This window comes from Elgaria multicarinata, chromosome 11, assembly GCF_023053635.1.
Source record: "Elgaria multicarinata webbii isolate HBS135686 ecotype San Diego chromosome 11, rElgMul1.1.pri, whole genome shotgun sequence".
Lineage (NCBI taxonomy): Eukaryota > Metazoa > Chordata > Lepidosauria > Squamata > Anguidae > Elgaria > Elgaria multicarinata.
The window spans coordinates 37,553,273-37,571,977 of record NC_086181.1 but is presented as its reverse complement, the minus strand read 5'-3'; the positions used below and the strand labels follow the sequence as shown (position 1 = coordinate 37,571,977).

Here is an 18,705-nt window from a genome sequence, read left to right as displayed (position 1 = left end):
ATCTGAAAAGGATTTTAATATGCACGAACTTCAAGATGGGATTTGGAGAAATTCGGTGAGGACGTGAGTTGGTGATTCGCACAGGCCTATGGCTGGCTTTGATGCTGGGAGTGCATATGTGGAGGGTGGCAGGTTGAGGAAAGATGGTGTAGAGGGCTTTAGAAGGGGATTAGAGGAACAGAGGAAAAACTAGGTCTCTCAGGGATGACGGTAGCCAGATGTGGAATTCCCACTCTTGGTCAAAAATCCTCTGCCTCGCTAACATTCAGACACTGTGGAATGAAAACAGAGACAGCTACTGAGCAGGGCAGTGATGGACTGAACCTTCGTGGGACCTCTTCTGGCTGGACATTACGAGAGGACAGAAAACTCAGCCGGAGGAAACTTTGCCTCGATCCACCACGGCAAATCCGGAGTTACGATCAGCCTTTATGGAAGCACCAGCAGAAGGACAGAAAGGGGAGACAGAACACATGAAAGGATAGGTAGGAAACTCAAGGGGCAGATATATAAATATGAGGGTCGTTCCCCCCCCCCCCCAAGAACCGGCGCTTGAGGAGATCTATGCAGTGGACAACTTTCTCCAGATCGTCGTCGTCGTCATCCTCCGAGCTGAGCTTCCGGTCCTCTTGAAGATTTGAGCGTCCGGGGTGTGGCAATTTCTCAGCTCCGCCCCCCTTCGCAGGATGGTTCGGGGAAGTCACTCAAGTCCCTGCCGATGATCTCGGTTACTGCAGAGGAGATAATGGGCCAACAGGAGGGAGACAGAGAAAGCATGAAAGGAAACTCACCAGCTGGAGCAAAGCTCAGCATCTAAGCCAAGAACCCACGAGGCAAGCTAACGTAGCGGATTGTTTTAATGTTTTGCCATTTTTTATGTTATTTTCACGCTGTTAAGGTTTTATTGCTTTAAATCGTTCACCGCCTTGATGGCTGTTTAGAAAATAAGGCAGTCTATAAATGTTAATAAAGAATTCTGCAAATACTGTGATTTCTATCACCCCTCCAAAAACAAAAATCCCACCCAAAAATGATGTTTTGGGGGGCGTGGGGTTGGACTTGGTTTTGAAAACTTTTATAAGTCTAGCTTTACCTTCCTCCAGCGTGATCCCATGGATGGGCAAGTTATCCCGGAAGCCACTGCCAAACCCCGGTTTCTCCAGCTCCTTGGTGCTGTGCTCGTCCGACACGAGCTCTCGGCCCGTCCATTCCTGAGTCCTCTCTCCACAATGGGTTTCTCCCCGCCCTGGCGGTTGGGGGCCGAGTTGTGGGCTGGGAGGCTGGAAATGGGGTGGGCGGCAGTCTAGAGCATGAAGGTGAGGGAGGCCCGCCGGAGCAAGGAGAGGCACCGAAAGGTTAACGCCCCGGTAGGCCTCGTTGGCGGGGAAACGGAAGGCGGGGCTGTAGCGGGGCGGCGGGGTAGGGAATGAGCAAGGGCTCCAATCAGGGCCATAGGGGGAACAGGGCGGGGAGTGTTCTGGGCCATATGGGTAGGGTGGCCCAGAAGGGGAGAAATCCATCGTGCCCTGGGCTGACGGCGGTGGGAAGAGAGGACTTTGAGAGACGTGCGGGAAACTGCGGTGTGGAGAATCCGGAAGCGGTTCTTCCTTGAAGATCACTGGAGGAGAGAGGGGAAAAGTGTGGGGGGGATACATCAGCAATATCACTTTAGCACCCCCGTACCCCACATCTTCTCCCAACTCCCATTTTCGCATCTATATACCAGGTAAGTATTTGAAGGACTGAGCTGGACTCCTTTTCCGGCGCCCGTTTGAAACATAGAAGTATGTCTGAACGGGCCGCGACACTCGCTTGTTGCTGTATTCGGGAACGGTGAGGGTCAGCGAGGCCTGTAGAAGCGATGAGAGAGGCAATGTCACTCCGACACAGTTACATTTCCAGACCATGGTCCACCATTTATACTCTTGCGCTGAGCTACTGCAGCTCCCACTGCATCCAGAAACCCAGATCCCCAAATCCTTTCCAAATGTCCCTGTACCGGCCCCTGCTGCTCCTCAAGGCAAGATCGAGTCCTGGGTTTTCTTTCTATCATCCCATGAGCGAAAAACAAAGAAACGCGGAGGTCCCAATCCAAATCAGTGAAAGAGAAAGCCTCCCCTCTCGGAACTGTGTCCAACAGCAGGCATTCCACCTGGCTGCACCCGAGGGAGAGGCCAGTCAGCAAGGCCCACTCCATTGGCTCGACTGGTAACTGCTGCGTTTGCCTCTTCCCCTCCCTGAACTGTCTCCATCAGTGGCTATTTCATTTGGTTGCATAGGAGGCGAGACAGCGACGCCCCCTCCGTCGGCCTGGTTCGGACTAACGGCCCTTTGGCTCTTCCTGTTCCAGAATCGCAGCAGTCTGAACTTGATTATTTTCCTCTCCCCTCTCAGGCCCATTTGTACCACGTCTATTATATTGCAAGGGATTTTTTAAAAAAGCTGTGAATCACTTGGGCTATATTAGCAGAATGGCGTTACGTAAGTGAGTAAACATCCAGAACAGGAATTGTTTCTTTGCAATGAATTCCTAGAAGCCTTTATGCCACATTTGTTGCAGCATGTCTGCTCCTGTCAACAACCATCACCACCTCTGCATTGGGCATTATTCATCAGCCGGCCTCCCACCGGAAAGGCTCATTCAGGCAAGTGCAATCCTTCTAAGAGTCCAGTCCAGAACTTACTTGCCATCGCCCCCATTCATTCAAAGGCTTCCCCTGTTCCCTTCTTCATTGCTTCACTGAAGGCCTCCTAGCCCCATTCCGAATACAGAAAATCCAGGCCACAGTTTCCCTGCCCACTTCACACGTTCATGAAAAGACCCCAGCCCGGAATTCTCACCTCCGTGCTCTTCAACCGATTAACACTTGCCTCTTCTTCCCACTGGAGTTTTCCATCTGAAAACAAAAAAGCGAATGGCTTACTGTCGAAATTCTTTCAACCCAAGAAGCGAATCCCCTTTTGGAGACGCTTTCTGGGGGTGGGATGTGGGCGGGTGCATCCCAGGGGTGGGCAGGACCAAAGGCAAATGGGTAGGACAAAAGGAGCAGACCCAAATACCAGCATGTCTTAAATGAACGGCCCTTAGTGCCGGGAACTAAGCCTTAGGATTTCAACTTGGTAGAATGGGTGTGCAGGGTGCGTGGAGGAAACATGCAATATCTGGAAAACTCCCAAATGATTGACGTGAGAGCAAAGGGGGTGGAGCCAAGAAAAGACAGTGTGGCCTTTTAGAGAACACCTGCAGGCCAAATTTTGCCTGTGGACTTGGGGTTCAACCTCTCTTCCATAGGTGGTGGGGACCAACCTACCTGGTCTCTGAGGTCATCAAAGGAAACGTTCCTGGTGGTTCCGCATGGACCTATGGCCCAAATGGAGTCCACCAGGAGTAGAGCCTTCAGCGTGGTGGCCCCCCCTTCTTTTTAGAACTCCCTGCCCGTGGAGGTCAAGCAAGCTCCAACACTGTTCTGCTTCTGGCGCCTCCAGAAAACAGCTCTATTCCAGGAAGCATTCCTTAACTGACCAGCCACGTTTTTTATTGGCATTCTGTGTTGTTGTTGTTTTAAAAAAGTATAATTTTAATATGGTGTTTTAATCTTGTTACTTTTTCAATGTTTTATCTCTTATGTTCTCCGCTCCGGAATCTGGTTTAGGTAGGTTATATAGCACACAACTTTTGTAAATAAGTAAATATTAAGGGGGACAAGCAAGGCATCAAGCAGGTTTATCAGAATCAGGGAGGGCGCCATGGTGTGCTGGATCAAGCCCAGGACCCACTTGGCCCAGCCAGGCTCCTCTACGAAGCCTATAAGCCAAGCATGTTGAAGAGAGCCATCGCCTGTTCTTTGGCCCCTGCATCTGGTGACGGGTGGAACGCTGCCTCTGACCGCGACAGAGGCTCCATCCGTCCTAACAGTCCTGTACTGCAAAGCAAAGCAAGACGCCCCCCCCCCAAGTTCTACGAGGCGCTGCTTACCGGGGCCTCGTTCAATGAAGACAACTTTGGATTCAGGCAGGAAGTTGGCACCACTGATCACCAGCTCTTCCCCACCATGCACCGAGCACGCACTGAGGGTGTAGCTTTCCACTTGGGGGAGCTCTTGAGCCGAGCGCTGGGCTGCGAGGAAGGAGCAGGAGACAGCAGTCAGAGAACAGAGGCCATCCTGCCTGGGAACAGCCACATTTTGGGAATGGTAGGTAGGTGGGAGCAGTATTATATTAAAGGAGGGAAGGGGAGCGGTATGACGAACATGAGAATGGCTTCCCCCAAAGGTTCCTTGCTGACCCCCCTCTTCCTTCAAAACCCACCACTCCCATGATGCCTTTGGCGCAAGCCTGTAGCCCTCATCCCCAACGGAAACCAAGTTCAAGCACACGTAATCGGTTGCATCCAGAAGGAGGACGCTGCACGGCTCCCGTTGAAATCGATGGGACTTAAGAATGTTAACTTTGATTACAATGGGACCTCCATGCGGCTCCCTTTGCCTGGGTCCAAACATGCCCTCTTCCCCCTTCTCAAAAGTTGCATCCAGAAGGAGGACGCTGCACGGCTCCCATTGAAATCGATGGGACTTAAGGCCTCGTTTAAGAATGTTAACTTTGATTACAATGGGACCTCCATGCGGTTCCCTTTGCCTGGGTCCAAACATGCCCTCTTCCCCCTTCTCAAAAGTTGCATCCAGAAGGAGGACGCTGCACGGCTCCCATTGAAATCGATGGGACTTAAGGCCTCGTTTAAGAATGTTAACTTTGATTACAATGGGACCTCCATGCGGCTCCCTTTGCCTGGGTCCAAACATGCCCTCTTCCCCCTTCTCAAAAGTTGCATCCAGAAGGAGGACGCTGCACGGCTCCCATTGAAATCGATGGGACTTAAGGCCTCGTTTAAGAATGTTAACTTTGATTACAATGGGACCTCCATGCGGCTCCCTTTGCCTGGGTCCAAACATGCCCTCTTCCCCCTTCTCAAAAGTTGCATCCAGAAGGAGGACGCTGCACGGCTCCCATTGAAATCGATGGGACTTAAGGCCTCGTTTAAGAATGTTAACTTTGATTACAATGGGACCTCCATGCGGCTCCCTTTGCCTGGGTCCAAACATGCCCTCTTCCCCCTTCTCAAAAGTTGCATCCAGAAGGAGGACGCTGCACGGCTCCCATTGAAATCGATGGGACTTAAGGCCTCGTTTAAGAATGTTAACTTTGATTACAATGGGACCTCCATGCGGCTCCCTTTGCCTGGGTCCAAACATGCCCTCTTCCCCCTTCTCAAAAGTTGTAAGATCCTCAGGCAGGCCTTCCTTGCGAACTCTGCAAAAGCACCCCGAACTTTGACGGTGCTTTACAAAACAAAACAAACCCCCTATAATAATTATTTTCACTGCCAGCAAAAAGGTGAGGGGGAGGAGGAGGAAGAGGAGGTGAGTCTAAGAAAATGCAAGATAAATGAGTGCCCAGAGCATGTACAGGATGCTTTCCTTTCACCGGCCCCCATGGTGTTGAAAAACAGTTGTGACGGCTCTGCCATTAGGCGACTGGAGTAAAGTTCTTCTGAGGTCAGAGAGCGGGGCACGGGGGCTTCCTTTCTTTTCTTTTTTTAGAATGCAAGCAAAACCATCTCCAAAATGGTTTTATTGCACGTAGTTAAATTATGGAATTCGCGATCAAAAGATGTAGTGGTGGCCACCAATTTGGATGGTTTCAAAAGGGGGTTGGATAAATTCTTGGAGTAGGCTGTTGTCCCTGATGTTTGTGTGCTATCTCCAGTATCCGAGGCAGTGAGCCTGTGTGCACCAGTTGCTGGGGAACATGGGTGGGAGGGTGCTGTTGCGCCAGTGTCCTGCTTTGTTGGTCTCTGGTCGACAGCTGGTTGGCTGCTGTGTGAACAGAGTGCTGAACTAGATGGACCCTTGGTCTGAGCCATGCTGGATCAGACCGAGGGTCCATCTAGTCCAGCACTCTGCTCAGACAGTGGCCAATGAGCCATCAGCCAGGGATGAACAAGCAGGGCATGATGCAACAGCACCCTCCCACCCATGTTCCCCAGCAACCGGTGCACACAGGCTTACTGCCTCGAATACTGGAGATAGCACACAAACATCAGGGCTAGTAGCCATTGATAGCCTTTGCCTCCAGGAATTTATCCAACCCCCTTTTGAAGCCATCCAGATTCGTGGCCACCACTACATCTTCTGATAGTGAATTCCATAATTTAACAATGCGCTGTGTATGCACTATTCTTAAAATAGTTCAAGTTAGTAAGGGGCAGGAGAGGACACGGCTGGAGAAGCAAATCCATTGTACTGCTTGGATGGAAAACTATTTTTTAAAAAGAAGGTGTTCAGGTGCAACTACACTGGAGCATATGTAAAGCTAGGGGATGCTAAGGTGGGGAAATGCTTCCCCCATCAAGGGGTCCACCTCCCTCCAAATTGCAGAAACCTGGTGCTTAATTGAAGAAAGGCGTTTCAGCTATAGGGTGGTACAGAAATGTAATACAATAAAATAAAGAGGGGGTTTCTTCTTATATATCCAGAGTGCTTTCCTTAAACATATTCTAGCGATGGATCTGGCTTTGCGTGGGTTGGGAATAGTCCTTAGATCGATACCGCAAAGCCTTCAAGCAAACTTGACACAGCTGTCAGAACTAGACGCATTGTGCCATGCTGTCTGAATGTAGCCATGTCCACTAGGCATGGCCCTGGCATGATGCAATCCTAACGCTCGCTAAACGAGGGGTCTGCCCACTCCACTCCACCAAGGGGTGGCACATGCCCTCTGTCCCCACCGTCTACTAATTTCTCTTGGCTTCAAACTCTATGGCCTGCAAAGCCATGTGCTGGTTAGGGAAGTCTTCCCCTAGTGGCTGAGAATGGTACTGCCGGCTCCAACCACTTGGGACACATTGAAATACATTAATGGTTTTTTTAAAAAAAAAAAATTAAATAAATCAGGGATGGACACCCCTTAGTTTGCATGCCATGTTCCTGGTGCCTGGAATTCATGGTCTTGGTGCTATGGCAGTGATGGATGGAGAGATACACATCCTCTCTTATTATTTTAGATGTATATTAATGCAGGCCCCAAGGTGGGGTGATGCCCCTGTGAAGATCAATCTAATCTTTGAAAGGGATGCATTTTAAGAATGGGGACAACCATTCCTCACTCTCTCTCACTGCCCCTGAATGCCCTGGGAACGATCCTACATACTCTGTCGCAGGAAGGTGGGTGGGTTGCTTGAAGCAGCAAAGTTACCCCTTATCGTAGGGGGCAAGACTTTTTTTTTCCCTTCTTTTTTTGCGGGGAAGAGGCAGAAAGAAAACCTTGGCCAAACTTGTGTTGAAAGGAAAGCCCTCCTCCTCAAAAATGGCTTGTGTTCACTCCCCTTTCGCGGGTGACAAACGGGCCTGCAAAAGTGTGTGTGTGTGTGTGTGTGTGTGTGTGTGAGAGAGAGAGAGAGAGAGAGAGAGAGAGATTTGGCCCAGCTTTAAATATTCAGAATTTCCCTGTACAACTTCTGTCACCAACAGACTGAAGCAAGCCCATGGCAAGCATGTTTTGGAGCTGGAAGGAAGCCGATTGGCTGCCTTTCGAGCCATTTATATTCAGCCGCCCTCCATCTTTGGGTTCAGCCGTCTTTGGATCCAGGCCAAGGCCTTTACATCCCTGACGTTGGGCACTCACAGCACTCGATGGGCACAGAAGCCGTCTGGATGGAGACCACCTTGCCGTTCCCTTGAGGAATGTGGACACGGAAGACCAGGCGCACCCGGGTGTTCTTGCGCCCGATGTCCGTTTCGCCCTTGCGCAGCTCGATGTCTGAGTTTCGCAGCTTCAAGATCCCTGCACAGTCGATGCTGGTGTGAGAAAAAGGAAAGGCCCAGGAATTAACCCGAGGAAAAACAGGAAGGGATCCTTGCGAGCCGGGTTCTTGGGGCGTGGCAGATGTACCTCCCTGAGGCCCTTTCTACACCGTACCGGTGTAGAGGGAGGGAGGGGGGAGGATCTCGTGATATTCTGATCACAAGATCCTCCCCTTAGTCCATATGCGGGCGCGATATCCCGGGGGGTTGCAAAGCATGTTAGAAATCAACAAACAACAGTCACTCGCTCCTAAAAGGGAGGTTAGGGATTTTCTGTTTCTGTTTTAACTTGGACAATTGGCACACATTTTGGGCACAAATGGTACAAAATCTATTTGTACCTAACTAGATGGAAAAAGTCCCAGGAGTTTGAGGGGAAACCTGCAGCTCAGCTTGCAAATCCAAGCCGAGTTGTGCAGGCAGCAGAAGTTTGTCAATCCCCCGAAGGGCCAGATTTCAGTGCGAGACTTCCTTAAGGCCGTTTCTACACCATCCGGGCTGGTCACGGCTGAGTCCCTGTGCATCCAAATGATGCACAGGGACTCCCGGGAGAAAGGAGAGGTGAGAACTAGGGATGTGCTCCACTTCTAATCGGACCGTAGAAGCAGGAGCGGAGCGGGGGGCTTCGCCTGCCCTTAAGGCGGAGCGTGGCGAAGAGGATCGAGGTGAAGGCGGATCCTTCGCCTCGATCCGGAGCTCCGCCAGAAAGGTAAGTGGGGTTTACCGGGCCCTGCCGCTGTCGCCCATGCGGCGACGGCGGCAGGGCCCGGTAATCCCCCCCCCGCCCTCCTCTCCCTTACCTGCCTCTGTCCGCGGTCCATCAGCGTCTTCAATTGAGCCCGTGGTTCCAGCAGGAAGTCTGGGCCGCTTGCAGCCCAGACTTCCTGGTGGAACCGCAGGCTCAATTGAAGACGGCGACGGACCGCGGACGGAGGCAGGTAAGATCCCTCTCTCCCTTGGTCCCTTACCGGGCTCTATGGGGGGGGGAACGGAGCTCCGATCCGGATCCGGAGCTCCGAGCGTAGCGGAGTGGGCACAGGCAGAGTGGGGGCGGGGCGGAGCGGCCCTATCTGAAAATGGCGGATCTGAAAGTGAAGCGGAGTGGGGGGGGCCGTGCACACCCCTAGTGAGAACAGTTTTCCGAGGGATAAATAATCTCTGAGAAAAGCTGACTCTTCCTGCGGTCTCGGGATCGCCCCCGAGCACCCGTCCCGGCTTCTTCCCTCCTCCCCATGAGTAGAGGGGATCAGTAGAGGGAACGGGCCGGGAGGAATCAGGGGTGGGAGAGAGCGGGGGTCAGGGCTTTTAAAAATAATAATAAAAAAACCCTTACATTTTAGTTGGAGCACATGTGCGCTCATGTCCTTTTAAAAAAGTGGTGGGTGCGACACCCTCCTTCCCGCCTTCCCGACCCCAAAGGGGGAAAGGCGACATATCCTACAGCTCCTGGGATGCCCTCCCAGGGATCATAGGATCGCAATGTAATCTAAAAATGTAGTGCGTAAACGAGAGCGACACACATTTGAAAACAAAGGCATCATACAGAGGTATCCTTTCTACATTGTGCCTTTTAAAACTTTGGTTTGATACTGCGGTTTAAAACTTTTAAAAGTTTTATATGATGCTTTATTCGGCTGCATTTTATGGTTTTCACTGCTGCGAACAGCCCAGAGGGGTTCAGCTATTTGGCGGTATAGGAACATAATAAATCAGTCAATCAATAAAGGCACAGTCAGAGAAACAGGGCTATTACTCCATTCAGGATTGCTGCCATTTAAGGTGGGGGAAAGCCTTAAATTCTTTCACACCCAGACATGTTCTCCAGCTTTGTGACAATGCGCTGGAGAAATCTCTCCGCCCTTGTGCGCCCCAAAAACAACTCACTTGGCAGCCATGTTGTTCTCGGGAAGCAGGGACATCTCGAGGACCTTGGTGCCACTGATGATGGATTCGTAGCTCGTGGTAGCCACCATCTTGCCGGTAATACGGTGCACCTGGTAGAAGGCATGGGGACGCAGGTTCCGCTCATCCGCCGTGCCGATGAACATTTGTAAGGTAAGGGGTTTCTCATCATACCCTAAAAGCTAGGGTCAGAAAAGAAAAGATAGTTGTAAGCTTCTAGTCCCTTACATTTCTTAATCTCTTTGTTTCTTTGCCCCAGACTGATTCATTATGTTCCTTTGTGATGCGTCAAAATCACTGTGATTATATCTAATTAAAAGCTGCCATTTTCACATGGCAAACATTTTGGGGGGCCACCCCCACCAAGATCCAACAGCTATTCACAGCCAAAGTATTTTTAAATTTGACATTCTGTGGCTGAACTTTCCCATTCCATCCGTGAGGAGCCATTTTGAACATTCCGTGGCATCGCATCACGGCAGATGTTCTGCACGTGGGAAGAGCGTGGTCCAAATTCGTTTCGTCACAAGCAGAACACGGATCCGAGTGTCAAAATGTCCCAGGTTCAACGGGCGGGCGGCACGACCATGAAAAGTTCTCAGCCCACAGGGCTAGGAAAGAACGTCCGTCTAAGATTCCGCGGCTATGCTGTCACAGAATGTTCATAAACACTAACAGTTGAAGGGCAAGGTTTGGCAGCGGAATGGTTTTAAACAAACCTAACGCAGCTGATAGGAATACACCCATAGCTTCACTTTAGATTCTCTAAGAAGCCAAATTCTTATCAAACAAAAATAGGTTTCAGGGCTAATCCTTGGCTTAAATTAAGCCCTGCAATTACAGTTTCGCGAACTGGATCTCCATTTAGTGAAAGGGCACTTCTATGACTCGTTCCCCATCTTCACCATCGCCTACCCCTTTACAAGTTCACCCTCTTTGGCACTCGCCGCTGCAGCCGGAGACATCAGCAGTTTGGTGGTCTCGCCTCAGGGGCTGCCCAGATGTTTTTCATCAGAAACCAAGGCTTACAGCTGCAGTCGATTTGAGCTTTCAAGGAAACACTCCCTTTTTTCTTTTCTTTTTTACCTCTTGGCGCCCCCCACCCCACCCCACTCCGGCCATCTCATGTCATAGAAGATGGAATATTCCAGGAAGGGGGTTGGGGAATTAAGGAAGCAGACTTATTACCCGCGCACAGATATCTGCCAACTTTTAGGGAGGGGTGAGGAAAATGGAAAGAAGGGGGAGGACTGCAGGATTAAGGTGTGGTGGGGGGAGACAGCTTTAGAAAAGGGGGGCATACACATAGATGGATCTTGTGAGCAAGGGCGAGATCTGAACTCCTACAAAAGAAAAAAAATGGAAGTCTCCAGAAAAGTGTGCAGGGAGGTATTTTCCTAAGCGCGTGCCTGCCTCCCTCCCCCCCCCACGCATACATGCACAACTTGCTATCCCTACCATTCACAAAGAGTGACGCAAAGAGATGGAAGCCGGAGGACACCAAGGCTGCGATTCTGGACTAAGAGCGTGGGAAAGGGCAGGCCCGAGATCCTGGTTCCAGGGGAATGTGACGGGGAAAAGAAGACTGAAGCATACACAAAGCTGAGCTTCTAAAAGGGAGGGGTAGAGTTAGTGGGGGGGGGGAGAGGCGAAAGACTTCCCGGCCCTCACGTTTGCAGGCCTTGTAGAGTATCCCAAATACAGAGAGCGCAAAATTCTAATTGGGTTAAATTTGGAGCTGGAACGAAGTACAGGAAGAATTTCGTTAGAGCTTTGTTGGGCTTCACCCCCCCTCCGCCAACACCCCCACCCCCCGGCAACCCACATGCCTCTGCTCTTTCCTCCTACTATAAAAGCAAGCTGGCCAAGGATCACCCACTCATTCCTGCTAAATAAAAAATAACCTTTCCACTTACTTAATCGCAATTTAGCAGGCATCTATTTCACAATTCGTATAAAAACAAAATCCGTGACATTTGCCGTCTTTTCTTATTATTTTTGCACGCAGCAAGGGAAGCCTTTGAAGTGGGAATATTTTTCGTCTTTCACATTTCTGGAGAGTTGCTTTCACACCAGCCCTCCAAAGGGGGGGAAGGAGAGGAGGAGGAAGAGGAGGAGGAAGAAGGAAAAAGAAGGAGAAGGAGAAGAAGACGACAACACAAATCCCTCTGGGTGTGTGTGTTTGGGAGAGAGAGATTTAAAAATATATAATGTTGGAAACAAGAGCATGCAGGAACCCTAAATTAATTGACCATACGGAAAACAATGCTGAACATCTCTTCCTGCTACTGGCTAAATTCTAAAGAGGGAAGCGTCTCAAAGGTTTCACACATCTCTTAACTCGGAAGCCTTACTCTCCAGTCCCAAAGATGGAAGAGGAGGCTGTGATGGTGCAGTGACAACAGAAAGGAACTCTCCACATGCTCAGAGGTACTCTTGAGCCATGCTCAAGGCTCAACTATGACACACAGAACAATGTGCTCCCCTTTCTGACCACAGGGAGGCAAGCTCATTCAACACCCGGTAAAGTGGAATTTAGGTCCCAGGTCCCGTTCTAACTACACCAAGGTCCTTTTCACATGTAGCAAAAGCAGACGGAAAACCTGCATGTACCCGACGGGGGAAGGCAGCCAATCCTGGGTTTTGGATGAGCGTATCTACTATTGTTTCCCAGAGATGATTATGTCTCATCCGCAGCCTACTTTTTTAGGTGCACACCTAGAAAAACGAAGTGCGAACCAAAAATACATAGAATTTATATTGCACTTTTGAACAGTCACAGCGCTTCTCTTTTTCTCTTTCTCTTCACCCCCTCCCGTTTTTCTCTTTCCACAAGCCTGGTTTAAGAAAAAAGAAGAAGAAAAACCCTAAAAAAACTGGCACATCAAGGAGCAAAGTGCTATTCTGGCCCATTTTCCCTGCTGTGCTGCTTTTCTGAATACAGAGAATTAAGCAAAACTACGCAAGGAAGCTCTCAAAACTGAGTAATTTGCTGACAGGGAAGCAAAGCCGGGAGCGTGAGAGGAGGAGAATGGGGAAACCCATGGTCTTCCAAATGCTTTGGCCTTAAAGCCCCATCATCCCTGATTTCTGGCCATGCTGGCTGCGGCTGATGGGCCTTGAAGTCCAACAGCACCTGGAGGGCCCTGGGGTCCCTACCCCAGGGCTAAAGCCATCTCACAAATTCTTTGAACTTCCCAGCTCGTGCGCTTTGCCCCTGTCCACCCTTGGGTGCATCACAACAGTTCTGGTTATCTCTCTGCTCCCCCCCCGCCCCCCCCATACCTTCACCACAGGATGTCCCCCTGGGGCAGCCTTCACCGCACCCCGGCTCCCCTCCGTCTCGTAATGGGCCCGGTGGTGAGTTCGCGGCTGCACCTCGATCTTCAGTTCAAACTGTTCGTATTGACTGGGGAGGGGCCAGTCCAAAGGCGGGAGAGCAGAAGACCTGGGGATAAGGGGGGAGGAGAGGAACAGAAGAAAAGTGTTTGCAAAGCAGTTCAAGGTAGGTTATTTCGTCAATGACCTGGTTATTTTTTTATTTATTATTGCATTTATATCCCGCTTTTTTTCCTCCAGGGAACCCAAGGCGGCGTACATAATCCTCCTCCTGTCCATTTTATCCTCACAACAACCCTGTGAAGTGGGTTTGGCTGAGAGTCTGTGACTGGCACAAAGTCACCCAGGGAGCTTCCGTGGCTGAGTGGAGACTAGAACCCGGATCTCCCGATTTCCAGTCCAACATTCTAACTGCTATACCGCAATGAGGGTACTCCCCTCCTGCCACAGGACCTCTGATACGCCCACTCATGTCATCCAGCCCCACACATTCTAGCTTTTCCCCATGCCTCTTTCAGCATAGAATTCAGTGCATCCCCCAGCATGGAGAAAATGGTGTTATTTATTTATTTATTTATTTATTTATTATTTATTTATTGCATTTACGTATTATTATTATTATTATTATTTATTTATATAGCACCATCAATGTACATGGTGCTGTACCACCTTATTTCCTCCAAGGAACCTGATGCAGTGTACATAATCCTCCTCCACTCCACTCCCTGTGAGGTGGGTTGGGCTAAGAGTCTGCAACTTGCCCAAAGTCACCCAGTGGGTTTCCATGGCCGAGTGGGGACTAGAACCCGGATCTCCCGACTCCCAGTCCAACACTCTAGCCACTACACCACACTGGCTCTCACCGGTTAGAGCTCCTTTCCTGCTCCCTTCTCACCAAAATGAGCCCAACAGGGGCCACGTGGACCTTTCAACAGCTGTGTCTTCCCTGGCACAAGACTCCCTCTTAGGTCAGCTCAGAACCCGTTTTATCCAGTGTGGTCTATTCTGAATGGCGGCCGCCCTCTGGGATTTTGCCAGCTCCTTTTCATTGGAGTTATCAGGGACTGCAGCTGAGACTTCCTGCATCCATAGCAGGTGCTCAACCGCCTAGCTGTGGCTCCTCTCCTCTCCAAATGTTGGCTGGTGCAGCTTTCTCCATCCCTACGACACTGTGGGAGGACCAGGGTGCCCCCACCAAAGTTTTCACCCTTCTAAACAATTATTAAAAGATACATCAGATTTGGACTCTACCACATCCGGTTAACTTTCTCCCCAGCCATAACACTCAGTACCACTAAATCTAGAAGCTCGGGCTTCCTTTCCTAAGCTCACATTTAGTGATATTAGAGCAGACATTGCAGGCTAGATTACTAGCCCTGAAGCATTTTTAATATTCTTTCCCTTATCACTCACCTGGAGACATTTTCTAACTCGCTATAGGTGAACACTAGTAAAAAGCCCAATGTATTGTCATTCCTTCAGAGAACGCTTCTGAGTTTCAAATGTGTCTTACTCCAGAATTTGACCTTGTGTGGCGCAGAGCGGTAAAGCAGCAGTTTCTGCAGCCGAAACTCTCCCCACGGCCTGAGTTCGATCCCAGCGGAAGCTGGTTTCAGGCAGCCGGCTCGGGTCAACTCAGCCTTCCATCCTCCCGAGGTCGGTAAAATGACTACCCAGTTAGCTGGGGGAAAGGTAATAACGGCTGGGGAAGGCAACGGCAAACCACCCCGCTATAAGGCCTCCCAAGAAAACGTCAGCGAAAGCTGGCGTCCCTCCAAGAGTCAGTAATGACTCAGTGCTTGCACGAGAGGTTCCTTTCCTTTCCTTTCCCACAATACGCTGACCCATTATGGATTGTGTTGCCTGAACACAGTGCGCTTTCCACAGGGTGGGATATCGTGTTGTCTGAACGCAGTGCGTTTTCTGTAGAGTGGCTTGGTAATCATGCAGTGTGGTTTATTTTTTTCTCAAGCAAGACAACTTGAGAACCCATGGCTCGAACTTGGATTGCTCAGGGTGGTTAACAAGCCATGCTGCACGGTTTATGAGCAACCCTGCAGAAAATGCACTGCATTCAGACCACACGATAACCCACCCTGCAGAAAATGCACTGCGTTCAGACAACACGATAACCCACAGTTTAACAACAACCCACGCTGGGTGTGTTAGCATGTTGTATGAACCCAGCTGAATGCTGCATCAGACCAAAGGCCTATCTAGATCATTATCCCGTGTCCCATAGAGGCCAACCAGATACCCCCGGGAAGCCTGCAAGGAAGGTACAAAGAGAATTGTTCTCCCTTGTCATTTGTCCCCAGTACGTGGTATTCACAGGCATATTGCCTCTAAGCATGGAGGCTCTACTTAGCGATCATGAGCTAGATCTCACCTCTATGAATTCGTCCATGTCCCTTTCAAAACCCATCCAAACTAGTGGCCCATATTTATGATGAAGCCCCCAAATTCTTGATCTGTTGTCTTGCTTGTGCTGAATAGAAACCTCTCATTATCATCTTCCTCCATAACAGATAATTTTATGAACTCATCCCTGTAGTGACCTTCTTTCCTCTATATTAGAAAAAAAAAAAGCTTCAACTACTGAGACCTGGGTGTAGGACCTCAGGTCTGTGGGCCGAATCCGCCCTACCTAGCGCTCTCCAGATGGCCCCCACCTCCTTTCCCTTAATCACCAAGGGTTTTGGGGGTTTCCAAGTTTTCGCGGGGTTCTTTCCCCTCATTCTACGAGGTTGAAATGCCTCTCCTAAGGTTTAGCTACAGGCAGTAAGCGGTTTACGCTAAAGCACACTGGCATTTTTGCTCCGCCCCCTTGGCCCTGCCCCTGGCATTCAGCCCCGCCCACCACTGGAATGCAGCCCGATAGCTTTTCAGAAATTGTTATCAGCCCACGGACACCCCTGGCTGATACAACCATCCTAGGGGAGTTGCTCCAGCCCCTTGATCTTTTCGCTTGCTTTTCTCCCTGCCGTTTTTCCAGCTCAAAGGTTCCTATGTTGAGATGGAGCACCCTCAGAACTGTGCACCGTCTTCCCAAAGTGCATCCCCAAAACACCACGGATGCTACAGTTCTCGAAAGGAGCTTGGTTCTGCAAAGCTCTTCCATCCCCGCTCACCATCTCCCCCCAAACCACCGAGCTCCCAAAGAGAAAGACTCCCTGATTCAGCAGCTCAGCTCTTGCAAAGCTCATCTTAACAGCCAGTATCGCTTCTTCCGGAAAACTGCTCGCGCAGACGGCACACTCCTTGTGAGCAAGTAGACGCAAGGGCCTTACGTATTTCAGCTCTGACAGGGCTTCCATCAAGCGATAACTCACTTATTATTATCAAGCTTGGCTTTAAAAGAAACCAAGTCCTAATTTGAAAGGATGGATTTTGGATTTACGGATGGAACTGGGAGCGGGGGGGGGGGAACACCCCCTTCCCCGTACTCAGAGGTCATGAGGCTGATCCACCGTGCGGGAGAAAATTCTTTTGACCCAATCGCTTACCTTAACAGGCAACGAGCCACAGCATGTTTATGCCAGTTCCCCCCACCCCCATAGCAATCCTGCAGAGCCGGGGTCTGGGATATGTAACTGGAGACACCAGGCCTTCTGCCTGAGCTGGCTTGACAAGTTGTTTTTATACAACAGAACCTCTGGCAGCCAGACCAAAGCGCGGAAAATGCAGCTGGCAAATTCAGACCGGCTGGGTTAAAAAATAGGGGCGGGCGTGTGTGTGTGGAAGGACCATGATCCAGGACTTCTCTACCACTACCATCACCACCCCCAGCAGCCCAGGCCTAGAGAAATGTAGCGAAGTAGAGGACGTGTTTGGGTGAAGGACTTTGGATGCTAGGGGGTGAGAGACAGGGGTGGCGGAGAAATCCATTTGGGGTGGTGGAGCTGAATGGGTTTTCCTAGTCTCACCCTCTAGACTTAGTTTTGGTTCCCCAATGTGATACCTGACCTGGTCTGCAGCGAGTTGGGCCACTTTGTGGATTTTCTAGGAATTTTGCACCTTTGTGCAGAAAGGTCTGCAATTTGTGCAAATTTCTGAACAATTCACACCCCAAACAGCCGAATTTGTGCAAATTACAGAAATTACAATTGAATCTGCACAAATTGCAGAAAGTACAATTGAATTTGAACAAATTATGGAAACTGCTGTCGAATTTGTGCAAAGTATGGAAACTGCAGCCAAATTTTCACATATTACAGGCAGGTTTGGCTAATTTGCGCAAAATCGACCATAATCTACACAAATGGCGGAACTTCCCCACGCTGAAACCCCCCCCACACACACACACACTGCGCAAAAAAAGTTGCCAAAGTTCAGGGAAGAGTCCGCAGCTTGGCTTGCAGATGCCAAGTGAGTCGTACATGCAGCGGAACTCCATCAAGCAAAACCAATCAGTTTTCCAAGTGATAGACATCCCAAGCAAGAGCTGAAGTCTATTCTAGGAGGATGACAAAAAAAGCTGGCTAATTCGATATTAGGAAGAAAGTCGGGATAAGTAGGGACTACATGTAGAGAACCAGGAAGATGCTTATAGTGGGGTCAGCCTATGGTCCGTGTGGCCCTGTATTACCCATTCCGACTGGCTGCAGCTCTCCGGGTCCCAGAGAGAGGTCATTCCCATCACACAGTGACATGGTGTAGCAGCTAGAGCGTTAAACTGGGACTCGGGAGACCCGGATTCCAGTCCCCACTCAGCCATGAAGCTCACTGGGTGTCTTTGGGCCAATCACTTTCTCTCACCTTAACCTACCTCACAGGGTTGTTGTGAGGGTAAGATGGAGAGGAGGACGATCATCTCAAACTCTTTGGAGGTAAGGTAGAAAATAAATGTAACAATAATGATAACTTGCTGCCATCCTATCTTATTTGCTTGGAGAGAACTTGGGATTGAGGCCAGGACCTTCTGTCTGAGCTCACCATGGCCAAACGTTACTAGGTGCCTACCTGGAGGAGCCACCCCTGTCAAGAGTAGGACACCTCCCGTCTGTTCCCCTTGCCTGCACCAGCCATGGGGTCAATTGGAGTCCTACTAGTTACAGCAGACAGGCGAGAAGGTTGGGGGGCAAAGGGATGAATGAAACAAGGGACCCGGTTGTAACATGCTCTCAGCCTGATGCTTCCATGGGCCTTGAAACAGGCAGCACTTCCGGGTAATGCCCTGGCAAATTTGACAGGCCTTCAAGGTTCCATCCCGATCCTCAGCTGAAAGGCATCAGGTGAGAAGGTCAAGAAAGATTTCTCCCTGATGTTCCCTCAGTGGTAGATTCCAGATAAACATATATTCCTTGTCGTTTATTCTCTCTTTCAAAAACCGCTATGTGCGTTCAGGTCAGGTTTTAACGAGACACTTTTCTCATCATCTATAGAAACTTGAAATTGGCCCCAAGTGAGCAAGCTCTCTTTACTTCTTCCCCCTTTCTTGTAGGACAGCAAGTTTTTAGTACTGTCAGTATAAATACTTTGGCCCCGCCCCCGGCCCCACCCCTTGTGACTTTTAGTTTGAGGGCTAACAAACTGAGACTCAATCCAGACAAGACGGAGGTACCGTTAGCGGGTGGTTCATCTGTCCGGCGAGGTGATGTTGGCC

General features: G+C 50.1%; 1 protein-coding gene across 1 annotated transcript in view; it reads right to left on the bottom strand.

Annotated features, from left to right (window-relative positions):
* Positions 1 to 611: 611 nt before the first annotated feature.
* Positions 612 to 18,705, bottom strand: part of NFATC4 (nuclear factor of activated T cells 4) — a 29,227-nt gene continuing 11,133 nt past the window's right edge. The window contains exons 3-10 of the mRNA XM_063137938.1: positions 13,047 to 13,209; positions 9,744 to 9,943; positions 7,681 to 7,853; positions 3,977 to 4,117; positions 2,842 to 2,897; positions 1,724 to 1,850; positions 1,094 to 1,618; positions 612 to 731 (exon numbers count right to left, since the gene is read on the bottom strand). Coding sequence (XP_062994008.1) covers positions 664 to 731; positions 1,094 to 1,618; positions 1,724 to 1,850; positions 2,842 to 2,897; positions 3,977 to 4,117; positions 7,681 to 7,853; positions 9,744 to 9,943; positions 13,047 to 13,209 — 1,453 coding nt within the window. The 3' untranslated portion in view covers positions 612 to 663. The remainder of the gene's footprint in view (positions 732 to 1,093; positions 1,619 to 1,723; positions 1,851 to 2,841; positions 2,898 to 3,976; positions 4,118 to 7,680; positions 7,854 to 9,743; positions 9,944 to 13,046; positions 13,210 to 18,705) is intronic.